We start from the raw sequence: 15,617 nt of genomic DNA, 5'->3' as shown, positions 1-15,617 counted from the left end.
GTTTAAAGACTAAAATATAGGCTTCCCTAGACATTACATACAAAGCAAACCGTTGTTGGTCACTTTACATGTTGGCCCCCTATCCTGTATACTTGGGCAATTCTTAGATTAAGCTTTAAAGTGGACCAGATAGTTAAAAGTGTAGTTATGCGAGGCTATGAGGTTTACAATGGTTTCTGTGGGGTTTGTTTTGTCCACAAAGTACATGTAATTTAATTGACACAATTTATAACTAAATTAATCTCTGCCTTGGTTAAAATCTGAAGGTGCTACTGAATGAGCAGTAACTATGGAGTGCAACAGTTCCGCAAACTTTTTCAGACATCTTGGTTCAGCAAGTATTTTTTTTTTCATTAGGGATTTTATAAATTGCTTCATCAACGAGTTCTAAACCATGAGTCAAACCAACAAATTCGAGGGCAATCGCAACACTTTGATTTAAAGGGGTCATGACATGAGGAATCAAATTTTCCTTGATTTCTTTGATCATCATACTATCAAAAAATAAAATTCAGAACTGAAAATGTTCTCCTTAATTGAAAAAGAGCATTTATTTAAACCAACCTCCAGAAATGGCTTGTCTGGAATTTGTGTAACTTGTTACGTCACAAGGACCTCATACATCTGCGTATGACTGCCTGTCATGGGAGATTCATCTACACCAAGGGTCTTCAACAGGGGGTCCGCGGTGGTACCGCAAATTATTGTTTGATTCATCTTGGTGGCATTTGTAATAATCACTCACTCGCACGTGAGCAACAGCAAGAGACAGGAGTATGAATTATCGACATGTTGAAATCCTTTGCAGCTGCATGCCAAATCTTAGTGTGACTAAACTGCGCTAGTCAGCAGAAGCACGCAGCCCGGACAAACCCTTCACGTGCCCACCGCTCATCACAAGCTGCTCAATGCGCGACAGACATCAGGTTCAGCAGCACTGCAGTAGAGGGCCGCATGAGTAAATGCGTCTGCTTTAAGTTGGTCATGCTGTGCGGTTGAGCAGATGACAGCCTGCTTTCAGAACAATAGCTTACTTGCCTGGTGTAAATAAATAGTTACCGCTGAGATTATCAAGATGGCATACACGGTCCTTAACGTTCCAGACACACAAGACCGTGACTCTCAAATCAACATAATTCAAGGCGCACTCAGTCACTGTTTTCCTCATTACAAATTTTTACTCAATGAAATCAACAGTCATTTTAAAATATATATATAAAATCGATCACTCACATGAGATGAAGACTCTATAAAAGTAACCTTATAAAAGTTGTTTTATTCTGCGTGGACAGGGTCTGTCATTTTTTCTGTCTGTCTATCTATCTGTCTGTCTTTTTCTTTCTTTTTGGAGGAGGTTTGGCACAGGGACATACAGGGGAATTTAAAAATGTCACTTCATGTCAAAAATGTTGCAGAACCCTGCTGTACATCCCTGCTGAAAAGACCAGCTAAAACCAGCTTAAGCTGGTTGGCTGGTTTTTTTGCTGGTCGCCAAGCCTAGCCAGGCTGGTCAGTTAGCAGGTTTCAGAGGGGGTCTGAGCATTCTGCTGCTGTCACTGACTGGGAGAAACACATGCTGTTCTGTGTGTAAACAAACACGGAAAATGTGAGATGTGAAGACCAGCATCTCTGCTATGGCCTGTTGAAGCACCCAACATCACCATGGATTGTATTACGTTTGTGTATTCAAACATTTCAGCATGGATTGCTTGTGAACCAGTCACAAAATGATTCAAGCCAAAACCATAAGTGAACCATTTCGTTTATGAATATTTCATATGTCATGACTGTTTGATAGTTTATGGTGCTGCTTGAGTGAACAGTTTAATATATTCAGTGAAATGTGTTGGATGTGGGTTATATGCTAATCCTGAAGAGTATGTAATGACCCCTTTAAAAGGTATAAGACGGTGTCCTTAATGTTTTTAATGAGGGAATGAACGACAATCCCATGAAGCATTTGACGTAATCAAACTAAAAAAAATGGGAATATTTAACACTACTGATTTAAAGTTGTTAATTATAAGTTTAGAAACACTATATCTTAATTTTATTACAAAATATTCAGATATTTACAAATGGTTGGTTGCACAAGAGCTTTTTTGCCGCTGTTTGTTTGTCATGACTCTTATTGGTGGATTTTCCTCCTCAGGATCACGGACAGGATCATCACCGAGAATTCCGCTACTAAAGACTTTTTTTTATTTGTTTTATTACATTGAAAAAACATGGAGTAACGGGTTCAACAGAAGCATATAAAATCGATTACCAACCTTAGAGCTAACAGTAGGCTTGTCTTTCAATGTTTAAAAGTTATAGTTAATAAATCAGGTCTGTTGAGCTCTACGCTTACTGATACCCACCTTATCCGCCAGGATGGCAAGGGTTCTCTCCATGCCATTAGCGGAACGCTCCTTTGCAAAGCGGGACAGGCGCTCAGCATAGTAGCTGACCTGAGTCTTGAGTGTGTTGATATGGGAGATGATCTCTTTGGCACGAACAATATCCTGAGGGATATAGACGATGGACTGGGAGCTGGAGAGGGCACTGCTACGGGGCCAGAAAGAACTTGATTACTTCAACACACACCATGCAAGCATACACAGACCACTACATTAGTGCACAACAACAGACAATGAGAGTGCACTTCATTCAGACAGTGATGCTCCACAGACTTTGAGAAGCACCAAACACTTTGGGTCATCAATCTTGCTTTTTTAAAGCACAGAGGAAGAGAAGTGCTCAGGGATGAACAAACAACAAAGTCAACTGTGCTCCAGGAGAATGGTGCCTTCAGTTCTCTGATGACAGAGCAACGGTAATAGTGGAGTGTGTCCGTCCATCTTCGTTGAACAGACAGCACCATTTCCAGAACCATGTATGGTTGGGTGAATCTCACAAAACCTGAAAAGAACATGTCCGGTTCATATTTCACCCTAAAATCAAAACTGAAAAGAAGAAATTATATTTTGCATGTATAAAACCAAGACTATTTTTACTACCCTAAAAAAAAAAAAAAGGCTAGATTTTTAAATTGTGAATCATTTATGCATCGTGGTAGAATTTGTTGTATTGAATTTAATTTATGCAGATTTAAAAAATAAACAAAAAAATGTCCAAACAGGGGGCCTGGGTAGCTCTGCAAGTAAAGACGTTGACTACCACCTCTGGAGTCGCGAGTTCGAATCCAGGGCATGCTGAGTGACTCCAGCCAGGTCTCCTAAGCAACCAAATTGGCCCAGTTGCTAGGGAGGGTAGAGTCACATGGGTTAACCTCCTCGTGGTCGCTATATTGTGGTTCACTCTCGGTGGGGCACATGGGGAGTTGTGCATGGATGCCGCGGAGAATAGCGTGAAGCCTCCACACGCACTATGTCTCCGTGGTAACGCGCTCAACAAGCCACGTGATAAGATGTGCGGCTTGACGGTCTCAGATGTGGAGGCAACTGAGATTCATCCTCTGCCACCCGGATTGAGGTGAGTCAATATGCCACCACGAGGACTTAGAGCGCATTGGGAACTGGGCATTCCAAATTGGGGAGAAAAGGGAGGGAAAAAAAATGACCAAACAGAATGCATTTCATTGTTGTATTACAGTTTTCTTTATGCAAAATATCAGTTGTGTTCTTTTGATTTCAGTGTGAAATGTGATCCGGACATGTCTTTGTGAGTTTCACCCAGTTATTGTACTAGACCAGACTAGAAGAATAACAACTGACCAAAGATTCTTAATGATGTGGAAAGATCCAACAGGAAGCACAGATATATACAGTGCCCATCACTAATATTGGCACCCTTGCTAAATTTATTTATTGTTTATCATTTTGATTTTTCATTCAAATTTTTCACAGAAATCTATCCCCTAAAGTATATCAAACACAACACAAGTTCTATCAAAAAACAAATATTTTTGTCAAATACCGTATACATGTGTCACAATTACTGGCATCCTTTTATTCAATACTTTGTGCAATCTCCCTTTGCCAAGATAACAGCTCTGAGTCTTCTCTTATAATGACTAATGAGGCCATTCGTCCATACAAAATCTCTTCAGATCCTTCAAATTCAGAGGTCTATGTTGGTGGACACTCCTCTTCAGTTCACCCCACACATTTTCTATGGGGTTCAGGTCAGGAGACTGGGATGGCCATGGCAGAACCTTGATTTTGTGGTCAGTGAACCATTTTTGTGTTGATTTTGATGAGTGTTGGATCATTGTCCTGCTGAAATATCCAACCATGGCCAATTTTAAGCTTTCTGGCAGAGGCAGTCAGGTTTTGATTTAGTATCTACTGTTATTTGATGGAATCCATGATGCCATGTATCCAAACAAGAAGTCCAGGACCTCTGGTATAAAAACAGCCCAACAATGTTAAAAATCCACCACCATATTTAACCATGGACATGAGGTACTATTCCATATGACTACCTCTCTGTGTGCCCCAAACCCATCTCTGGTGTTTCTGCAGAAAAGCTCTATTTTTGTTTCATCTGATCATAGAACCCAGTCGCATTTGAAGTTCCAGTAGTGTCTGGCAAACTGAAGATGCTTGAGCTTGTTGTTGGATGAGAGCAGAGGCTTTTTTCTTGAAACCCCCCAAACAACTTGTGATGATGTAGGTGATGTCTGATTGTGGTTTTGGGGACTTTCTGACCCCAAGACCCAACTCATTTCTGCAATTCTCCAGCTGTGATCCTTGGAGATTCTTTGGCCACTCGAACCATCCTCCTCACCAAGACAATATAGATACACGTCCTCTTCCAGGTCGATTCTTAACATCTCCAGTTGATTGAAACTTCTTAATTATTGCCATGATGGTGGAAATGGGTATTTTCAATGCTTTAGCTATTTTCTTTTTGCCACTTCCCATTTTGTGAAGCTCAACAACCTATTGCTGCACATCATAATTATATTCTTTGGTCTTACCCATTGTGATGGATTACTAAGGGAATTTGGCCTGTGTGTTACCTCATATTTATACCCCTGTGAAACAGGAAGTCATGGCTGAACAATTTAATGTTCCTAGTCACCTAGATGTACTAAAAAAATGTAAAATATGAATGGCAATATCCTTTAGATATATTTTACTTATAAGAATTTGAAGGGGTGCCAATAACTGTGACAAACGTGTTTTGGAGAAAAATATTTAATTACGAGATTCCCCCCCAGCCCCTTCAATTGTTTTACTTCAATTAAAGTTGAGATTTTTGTGAATATTTTGAATGAAAGATCAAAAAGATAAACAATAAAAAAAACAATTTTCACAATCTTATTTTGCTCATATTTACCAAGGGTGCCAATAATAGTAGAGGAGTGCACAGTGATGGATGACAGAATCACGGAGTAATGAAAATTTTTTCATGCAGAAAATGTAAACCAATCACCAAAAAACAAACAAAAATAATACCAAACAAACTCACCATTCCTCCTCATAAATGCTGATTAGAAAGCAAAAACGCAGTGAAAAATTATGAAAAATAAACTAAACTCTTGACTAATATATATATATATATATATATATATATATATATATATATATATATATATATATATATATATATATATATATATACACACACACACACACACTACCGGTCAGAAGTTTTGAAACACTTGACTGAAATGTTTCTCATGATCTTAAAAATCTTTTGATCTGAAGGCGTATGCTTAAATGTTTGAAATTAGTTTTGTACACAAAAATATAATTGTGCCACCATATTAATATATTTCATTATAAAACTAAAAGTTTTTGAAATGGATGGCTTGGACCGAATAATAAAGAAAAGCAGCCAATAAGTGCCCAACATAGATGGGAACTCCTTCAATACTGTTTAAAAAGCATCTCAGGGTGATACCTCAAGAAGTTGGTTGAGAAAATGTCAAGAGTACATGTCTGCAAATTCTAGGCAAAGGATGACTACTTTGAAGATGCTAAAATATAACACAGTTTTGATTTATTTTGGATTTTGTTTAGTCACAACATAATTCCCATAGTTCCATTTATGTTATTCCATAGTTTTAATGACTTTACTATTATTCTAAAATGTGAAAAAAAAAAAAATTATAATAAAGAATGAGTAAGTGTTTCAAAACTTTTGACTGGTAGTGTATATATATATATATATATATAACTAATAAATAAATAAATTGCTACTACTATAACACCAGCAAACCAACAAAAGCAGCCCAGAGAGAAGTTATAACCACTAGGCTTAAATGAGGGCAATGATAAAAAAAAAGGCCTATACAATAAATCTACATCATCAAAAAGTACAGTATAATTACAGTACAGTATAACCAATCATGTGTGTGATATGAAATGATGAAGTTATGGTAGAGTGTCTAAACATCAGTGTGCTTTCAAATTTAAAATCTTACATTTAAAAAAGCATTTTTGTGATTTAAAAAACAAACAAACAAAAAAAAACATATATATATATATATATATATATATATATATATATATATATATATATATATATATATATATATATAAAATGTGTTTGTGTTTTATTGTCCTGCAATAGAAATTAACTTGCACTTGTAAAAAGGACATTTTTTTAATGTATTATATATATACAGAGAGAGAGAGAGAGAGAGAGAGAGAGAGAGAGAGAGAGAGAGAGAGAGAGCGAGAGAGAGAGAGAGAGAGAGAGAGAGAGGATAGAATAGCTAAGCTCTGCTGAGCTGAAACCACAAGAGGGCCAATTGATGAAATACATACTGCATACATATCGAAACAGACACCTGTGCCTGAAGTATTTACCACAAACTCCTCCTCTATACACCAAAAACAAGCATGTATACATGCACACACACAAGAATAACAAGGCAGTGTTAAACTGAACTTACAGTTTCTTTGCCTCCTCGAATTTCTGGAGGAGTTTCCGCAAACCACCGCTTTTGAAGCCCTGGCAGTGAGCTGCAGGGGCCCCTATCGTCACCACATCATAGGTGTGATCTAGATACACAAACACACATCCAGGTCACAACTTACAGTAGATGAGCATATTCATAGGTAAAAACTAAGTAATACTGGTTAATATGTAATTATTCTCTGCAGTTTGTAACTACACAGTTATTGCAATTGCAATGACATTTGTGATTGTATATTTGTGTAACTGTAAGTAATGTAATTGTATGCAACTTGTAATATGTGTTTCAGGGAACTGTGATGCACAATATTGCCCACATTGATTTCACAGCACATTAACTGCCAAAGAGCCAAACAGGATTAAATTGACAAAAACCTTTCAACAGTAATTGAGGGAAATAAAGAAAAGGGGGAAGCACAGATAGTGATTAAAGGATGACTTAATAAGGCAAGTTCACAGAACGAAAGTAATAAAGTGTTAACCAAAGGCAGACTCGTCCTGAACCCTCATTCTCTGCACATGAAGGTTGGTGGGCATAAATTCTAACTTCCTCTCTGCTTTCAGATTACTGGCTTTGAATGATGGACCTAGAACAGAGAGAGAGAGAGAATTAGAACATGTCTTGATACCACTTTATCGTTCAAGTAGGTTAGTCTGCAAAGATTCTGTCATTCAAGTCATTAGAGAAAGTTTTGTAGAATTCTGGGTCATCTGGGTGTTTTTGTGTCAATTTAAGGGGCTGTTCACATCTAACATGTTTTTGTGTTCTTCTGCACTGTTCTTTCGTTTTTTTCATCTCTGCTGTTTTTTGTTTTCCTATGCACTATACGGATGCCTTTGACTTGCGCCACGAATAGCTGTTTATTCAGCGTTTCGAGCAGGAGCTGACTTAATGCATGAGTCATATTGACAACTTCATTGGTGCTTTTAAGGTTCTTTTTATTTCATTTTAGGAGCTTGAAAGTAATGACCATGACTAACAAACAGTATCAGATTTTGATTAGCCTCATCGGACCAATACCTGATCCAGTTAAAAATATCAGTATTTGAGCCAATACGATCCAGGTACCGGATCGGTGCATCCCTAGTTTGAAATGTGTTTTTTTGCCTACATTTCACAGCACACACTGTATGGTACTATACAATCTTACCATCAGAATTAAAACTTACTAAAAATATAGGCAAATTACATTTCACACTCTAACTGCCAGCTTTTTGCTGTTTCAGATTCAAGTCAACAGAGACTACGCAAAAGTTTACTACTGGGGAAAGAGGGTGTCCACACATAATGCATCCTTGCATTTCATCTGTATGTTTTCTAATTGTTGGTCAATCTAAACATGCACTGATATTTTTGTCCATTTCATCATGTCTGTCTGTTTATAAATTCTGTACTAATACTTATTTTAGTTTTTCACTGTCTGCTTGTCTATGTTGCACTGAAAAAACTTTGACAGTGTCCGTAAAATTTAAACTTGGGGGTTCAGTCTTATGAAGACGTATCAGCATGTATCAAGGTGCTGACTGACCTTTGTAATCCTGCAAGTCCGTGAGTGTGTCCTGATAGGTCAGAAGGATGCTCTGATAATGCGTCACGATCTGCCGGCGAAGATTCTCCCAACACGGAGATAACTCGCCCAGCTCTTCCAGCTCAGATACCCTAAGAGCACCAAAATACACATGCATGTAAAAATGCTCACTATGATACATATACCATAAATAAATGTGTGTACGAGTGAGATTATTAAGGACACCTGGCAGAATCCTCTTCCAGCAAGAGTTTGACGAACTGTCGTGGGATGTTGAGCGACAGGATGCTCTCAGCCATCTGCTCCAGGATCCGTAAATGATTCCCATCAGTTGTGGGGAAACGGTACATACGAGACATTGTGCCCCCAAACACTGGGACACAGAGACAAAATAAAACTTTCAAGAGAAATCAATTGTGTCAGAGAGCTCTCATGTACAAAATATCCAAGTACACCGGTTACACTAAAATGGAATTTGTGGGTATTTAGGGTAGCTCAATTTGTGAACAGACCCTGGATTTCTGTAAATACAGAAAAATTGTGCATGCTCATTGCCTAGTGTGACCGCCTCTAAAGGCTAACAAAAAATGTGGCTGCATTGAAGGTTCCCAAGAGCACAGTGTCCTCCATAATTCTTAAATGGAAGAAGTCTGGAACAACCAGGACTCTTCCTAGAGCTGGCCGCCCGGCCAAACTGAGCAATCGGGGGAGAAGGGCCTTGGTAAGAGAGGTGACCAAGAACCTCTTGTTGAGCTCCAGAGATCATGTGTGGAGATTGGAGAAACTTGCAGAAGGACAACCATCACTGCAACACTCCAGCGATCTGGGATTTATGGCAGAGTGGCCAGACGAAAGCCTCTCCGCAAGACACATGAAAGCCTGCTTGGAATTTGCAAAAAAGCACCTAAAGGACTCTCAGACATTGAGAAATAAGATTCTCTGGTCTGATGAAACAAAGATTGAACTGTTTGGCCTCAATTCCAAGTGTCATGTCTGGAGGAAACCAGGCACCGCTCATCACCTGCGCAATACCATCCCAACGGTGAAGCATGGTGGTGGTAGCATCATGCTGTGGGGGTGTTTTTCAGCGGTAGGGACTGGGGGACTGGTCAGGGTTGAAGGAAATGCAGCAAAATACAGAGATATCCTTAATGAAAACCTGGTCCAGAGCGCTCAGGACCTCAGACTGGGCTGAAGGTTCACCTTCCAACAGGACAATGACCCTAAGCACACAGCCAAGACAACTCAAGTGTGGCTTAGGGAAAATTCTGTGAATGTCCTTGAGTGGCCCAGCCAGAGTCCGGACTTGAACCCAATCGAACATCTCTGGAGAGACCTGAAAATGGCTGTCCACCGACGGTCCCCATCTAACCTGACAGAGACTGAGAGGATCTTCAGAGAAGAATGGCAGAAAATGCCCACATCCAGGTGTGCAAAGCTCGTCACATCATCCCCAAAAAGACTTGAGGCTGTAATCGCTGCCAAAGGTGCTTCAACTAAGTACTGAGTTAAGGGTCTGAATACCTGTATGTTACTATGTTACATCAGTTTTTTTCTTTTTAATAGAAAGACAAATTAAAATGATTTTGGGCAGTCCATAATAATGCATAATAATATAGTACAATATAGTGCATAATATTGTGCCTCTACAGTGCACAATATAGTTAAAAGTTTCAAGGAATACGGTCAAATTTCGGTACGTAAAGAGCAATGGCGAAAACCACCAAAAACAGTCACTGTATTAAAAACCGTCAGGCGTCTGTAATGGATATCATGACATAGGTTCGGGAATACTTCGGTAAATCTTTGTCAGTCAACACTATTCGCTGCTGCATCCACGAATGTAACTTAAGGCTTTATTATGCAAAGGAGAAGCCATACATCAACATTGTCCAGAAGCGACACAGACTTCTCTGGTCTCGGTCTCATCTGAGATGGAAAGTAGAACAGTGGAATCATGTGTGGTCCGACAAGTCCACATTTCAAGTAGTTTTTAGAAAAACAGCCGTCATCTTCTCCGGGCCAAAGAGGAAAAGGACCATCCAAGTGGTTATCAGCGTCAGGTCCAAAAGCCGGTGTCTGTAATGGTATGGGGGTGTGTCAGTGCTTATGGCATGGGTAACTTCCACATCTGTGAGGGCACCATTAACTCAGAAAGATATTGGAACATACGCTGTCATCCAGACGCGTCTTTTCCAGGGACATCCCAGTATTTTCCAGCAGGACAATGCCAAACCACATGCTGCCCAGATCACAAGTGCATGGCTGCATAAGCAGAGAGTGCAGGTGGTGCTAGATTGACCCGATTGCAGTCCTATCTCCAGCTGAGAATGTGTGGTGCATAATGAACTGCAAAATATGGCAACGAAGGCCCCATACAATTGTGCAGCTGAAGACCTGCAGAATGGAGGAATGGAGGGAAATTCAATTTGCTAAATGTGCCCCAACACTTTAGTGGTGATGTTAAACAGTGGTAAACACTTGACTATCACAACTTTTTGAGCATGTTGCAGTCATCTGTTTTGAAATGAGTGTGTTTTAAAAAAACTTTTACATTCACAAGGTAAAACATGAAATAGTGCGTTGTAGTGCTCAATACAGCACAGGGTGAGTGGAATTCACAAATCACTCATTTTTGTTTTTATTAGTATTTCCCATACCGTCTCAACTTTTTAGGAATTGGGGTTGTATATCACTGCTTCTAGACAGGTCAATAGATCAATAATTAGATCAAAATCTAATGACAATGTCCAGTAACAGCTAGTGTAATCCCACAGTAAACATTTTCCCATAATAAATCTGAGTACGGTGTATTGCAATGTCTGCCATGTCTGGCAGGTAGTCTGGCGGGTAGCTGTAGATAAAGGGAAGGACTTGTTCTCTGTCTTCTATATTACTGAAATCAATCACATTTCTGGGGGCTGTGAAAAAGATGCCATTATTCTATTGACTGCCATTCTTACCAGATCGTAGAAAGGAGTCTTTCCAAAGTGAGGCATATTTTGCTCTGACTCCCACAGACTCTGTCAGACTCTCATCCACAGAAAGGACAGTCTACAGAAACAACATGTAAAAGAACAGCAGCACACATACATGTGAGAATCAGTGACACTAGTGAACATGCATTTAGAAAGCAGCATAGGGGTGTAGTCAAGCTCACCCTGCTGTTGATGGTGTCTTGTAGTTGTTTGATTGGTGTCTGCTGATCTCTCTTCTCCTCTAGCTGCCAGGCAATGACTGTAATACTACCCACATGCTTATTTTCTGCTGACCTGAAGAAAAATGGACCACAAATGTCACTACTTTGACACTACATATTCTTGTACTCCTTATCAACAATGAACCAGCATTAAACAGACACCCATCTAGAAGATTGGGAAGCTCAAACAGACTTTCACACCTTCAAACAAAACAGGTTAGATCAGTGATTCTCAAAGCTTTAGACCAAGTAGCTCCTCCAGATAAAAAAAACTAAATCCATGTACCACCAAGTTATTTTTATTTGTAAGTTTAACCCTTGTGTTGTGTTCATTTTGTGCCAACACATTTTGGGTTCCCGGTCATTTATATACTGTATACATTTGTAACCCTATTCTTCTGTTGGGTCTTTTTTGACCCCTTTTCAACTTTGCTTCTTTAAAAAACATGGTTCCCTTCATCTCAGTGGGACTTTTCCTACATTTACTATCTATACACACACACACACAAAAACTGACCCCCTATTGGAAATGAATGGGTGAGACGATAAAACCATGCACTTTCTTTAATTTGTCAAATAACATCAATATACCAGCCACAATGCAGAATACACACACAAAGAAATGAAGGGGTGTTACTATAACACATCCACGATGCGGAACTTAAATGAAACAGACACACACACACACACACACACACACACACACGTTTATTGCTGTTGGTTTTATTGACAATTTTTATTAATTTCTTCCACTGAGTTATAAAAATGGGACGTTTGAAGTAAATAATAGATAACTAAAATCTAATGTGGCATCATCGCAAAAACTGACACATCAAAACACCTCAAACCAAAAAAAAAAACAAAAAAAGCTTAACTTTGACAAAATTAATGATTTTTTAATGTCTCTGATAATGTCTAAACATATCTAAACGCATAAGTAATCATAAGATCTGAAAACAAAAATCAGTTTGCAATAATCAGGCAAATGAGTTGACCTCTGCAGCCATCTGCTGGTTATATGTTGTAATTTCATGTCTAAAGTTTTTTCTCTCTCTCCAACAGATGGCAGTAATCTGCCCCAATACATGACAATATGTCCCCTGAATAAAATTCCCCCCAAAAAACAACATAAAAGTTTTTAAATCATTGAAGTTAGTGATATAACATTTGTTAAATATTTTTTTATGATTTTGGTACAAATTACACTTAGTGTGTGGGGTCAAACATGAGCCCTCCATCTGTTTGATGGTCTTATTATAATACGTTAACACGTCCACAAGGTATGCAGTTTTAATACGTTTTCGCAGTCTTGCAGTGCGTGGTTATGATGTTGCAGTTATTCCATTAATGTTTAAGATCCAAGAAAAATAAACTCGCAAGCACTTGGCCATGGGACAGTCAGCGCACCTCCACAGAATATATTTGATGCGCTTCATCCTCATGCAGTTGTGTAAAGAGGCTCTGGTTGGTTGAGTGACATGAAGTTTTGCTACAGATGCCAGGGTGTCAAGTCTTTACCTGTTTATTTTTTTTTATGTTGAGATTTTTGTTATCACGTTGAGTTAGACGAGGAAGCTGACATGCTGTCTTACTGGTATTGCACATTTTATCGATCTTTGATCGCCTGTCCGCCTCAAAGTGTGTGAGGTTCCGCGCCCCCCTGGACCCCAGGTTGGGAACCACTGACATAAACCATGACGTATTGTAAATTCCAGCAGACAATCCCGATTCAAACAAGCCCAAATGCAACATAAAATGATCAGCAGATACTGAAATATTCCTCAAAGAGTGTACATGAAAAGACGATGCACAAGAGGGCGCTCAACAGATGATGTGTGTATGCATTTGCATGTGTGTGTATGCACATGTCTGAGGACTTTGTGTGCAAACACACATCCACATTTATGCTCATCTAAAGGATTGGGATGCTCCAGAACACTTATAATTTCTGCATTTTGTAGTCTAACCTATTCATTTCCAATGACCGCGAACACAACGAGTGTAACAAAGTGAAATAAAACCAACAAAATGAAATGGTCCAATTTTTTTGTGTGTTTTCATATACCATATGTGAACAAAGTCAAGGAATTTTATTGGATTAAGTAAAATAAATAAATCATCCAAGTCAAAATCACAGGAACACAACATTAGTGTTACGGACTGCAAGCAGCATATACATAATGCCATATTTTGATTAATATTAATGCTCCTGTAGTAAATATAAATCAAGGTGCTGCAAGACCCTCAATCAGTCCCTTGACTGCATTTTTGCAGAACTGTGAAAGGACAAATCTTGCAGTCCAATTTCAACACATAAATAAAAACAATATAGCCTACTTGATGTGAGGTAATGTAGTCTGTCAAGAAGCATTTGAAACAGACTGGTAACATTATCAATAGTGCTGAATCCAGTGTTTTTGAATTCAGTGCCACTTTTAAAGGTGATATTTGCATTTTCTTTTTCTTTTTATTATTTCTTGAATCCCAGAAATAATAAAGCCATCTGTAAGTAGTTTTCACCGTGTAACACTGTGGTTCTGTAGCAATATCAAAACGTTCATCAGTTTGTTTGAGCGGCCTACCCAGACCCGATCAGCAACTTTGGCTCGACCAATGATGTGAGTTTGGGGTTGGACCATCTATTTGTACAACCAATGGAAGATGAGGGGAGTTTTCTAGAATCTGTTTGTAAACAGTGATTATTTTTGCAAAACCGTTTGGTGATGCTAGTGGCGCAGAAATGACACACTTCAGCTTTAAAGCTTGCCTTCATAAAATCGACAGATATACTATATGTAATTTATAAGTGCCACTTGAGAATTATTGAGTTAGCTCACCTGAGAGGCAAGTCAAGTCTGTGATTCTTTTCCTGCAGAAGCTCCTTTACTGGGAACATCGCTGAGCCAAGAAGGTACATCTAGAATGTGTTAATAAAAAAATAAAGAGGCATGAAACAAAGAGCAAGTATCAGAGACATAAGTGTTTTTGGTTCACAACTGTTATTTTTTATCAGAACTCATCTGTTGTGTATGTGATTTGTGTGTATCTTACCGTTCCTTGGGAGCGATCTTTTACATCGTATACAGAGAGTTTGACTTGTGTGTGCTGGTTAATATGGGAGTCCTGGAAAAATGCCACACTGCTGAGGAACATGGGATTATTTGTACCCTGCAAAACAATGATGGAAATTTCACTCTTTATTAACATTTTGAAGGCACTGAAGACATATGATCTGATCACTGAGACCACATTCAGCGGTAGTCAGAAAGGCATGTGATCACATCACATTAGCAGTGTAAATGCTAATCCATCCTGATGCATCTGGAACAACATCATAAGACTGTGCATTCACCTATAAATCCTAAATTGTTCCAAAACAATGGTTTTACAATTTGCTGGTTACGTGCATCTTTAAAAGAAAATGACCATAGATTGACAAATTTGGAAAAGCACATACATATGGACGTTTCTTCATCTTCAGGCAATTCTTTGTCCAAGGAGTTGATTTATATTAAAACAGATTGTGACTTTTTTTCTTTTTTTTATATGAAAGTCAGATTAAACATGAAAAATGTTATCATGCCTTCACAATATATTTCTGCTACTTTTATGCTTGCTTTAACTTGCTTGTTCTACTTTTAGGTATGCCTTTAAATGTACAGATCTGATTGTTTTCCCCTTGTCCCAAACCCAATCCTTAAGACTCTTCATTCTTTAAACTATGAAAACCCATTTTCAAAATAACTTATTACATGATTACAACTATGATGATTTAAACAAACATACCGTATCAATATTTACTGTGAGAAAATGATTAAGATAATTTTTTCAGTGAAGACGTGATTTAAGAAGAAAAATCAAGGTTAATATCACTTGTGAACAGAATATTTTTTATTATGCACCTGTGATGGAGACGGGATTTTAATGTGTTCAATGGACTTGTTTCTTGTTTTACTCACCCATTTGCAATATTTATTGTGCAAATGTTTTACCCATCCTATTTAATGGTTTTG

The 15,617-nt window shown here is 38.5% G+C and overlaps 1 protein-coding gene across 11 annotated transcripts in view; it reads right to left on the bottom strand.

The window, feature by feature from the left end:
* Nucleotides 1-15,617, bottom strand: part of LOC127449222 (inositol polyphosphate-4-phosphatase type I A-like) — a 111,974-nt gene that overhangs the window by 57,979 nt on the left and 38,378 nt on the right. For 9 of the 11 annotated variants that reach the window (XM_051712505.1, XM_051712510.1, XM_051712513.1 and 6 more), the window contains exons 5-13: nucleotides 14,656-14,772; nucleotides 14,442-14,521; nucleotides 11,566-11,677; nucleotides 11,369-11,459; nucleotides 8,631-8,778; nucleotides 8,406-8,536; nucleotides 7,359-7,463; nucleotides 6,854-6,962; nucleotides 2,364-2,550 (exon numbers count right to left, since the gene is read on the bottom strand). In XM_051712505.1, coding sequence (XP_051568465.1) covers nucleotides 2,364-2,550; nucleotides 6,854-6,962; nucleotides 7,359-7,463; nucleotides 8,406-8,536; nucleotides 8,631-8,778; nucleotides 11,369-11,459; nucleotides 11,566-11,677; nucleotides 14,442-14,521; nucleotides 14,656-14,772 — 1,080 coding nt within the window. The remainder of the gene's footprint in view (nucleotides 1-2,363; nucleotides 2,551-6,853; nucleotides 6,963-7,358; nucleotides 7,464-8,405; nucleotides 8,537-8,630; nucleotides 8,779-11,368; nucleotides 11,460-11,565; nucleotides 11,678-14,441; nucleotides 14,522-14,655; nucleotides 14,773-15,617) is intronic. The other 2 variants (XM_051712506.1, XM_051712516.1) reach the window with 1 other exon arrangement.

The sequence above is a fragment of the Myxocyprinus asiaticus genome, chromosome 12 (genome assembly GCF_019703515.2).
Source record: "Myxocyprinus asiaticus isolate MX2 ecotype Aquarium Trade chromosome 12, UBuf_Myxa_2, whole genome shotgun sequence".
In the NCBI taxonomy this organism is placed as follows: domain Eukaryota; kingdom Metazoa; phylum Chordata; class Actinopteri; order Cypriniformes; family Catostomidae; genus Myxocyprinus; species Myxocyprinus asiaticus.
The sequence above is the reverse complement of the archived record's forward strand: the minus strand, read 5'-3'. Positions and strand labels throughout refer to the sequence as shown.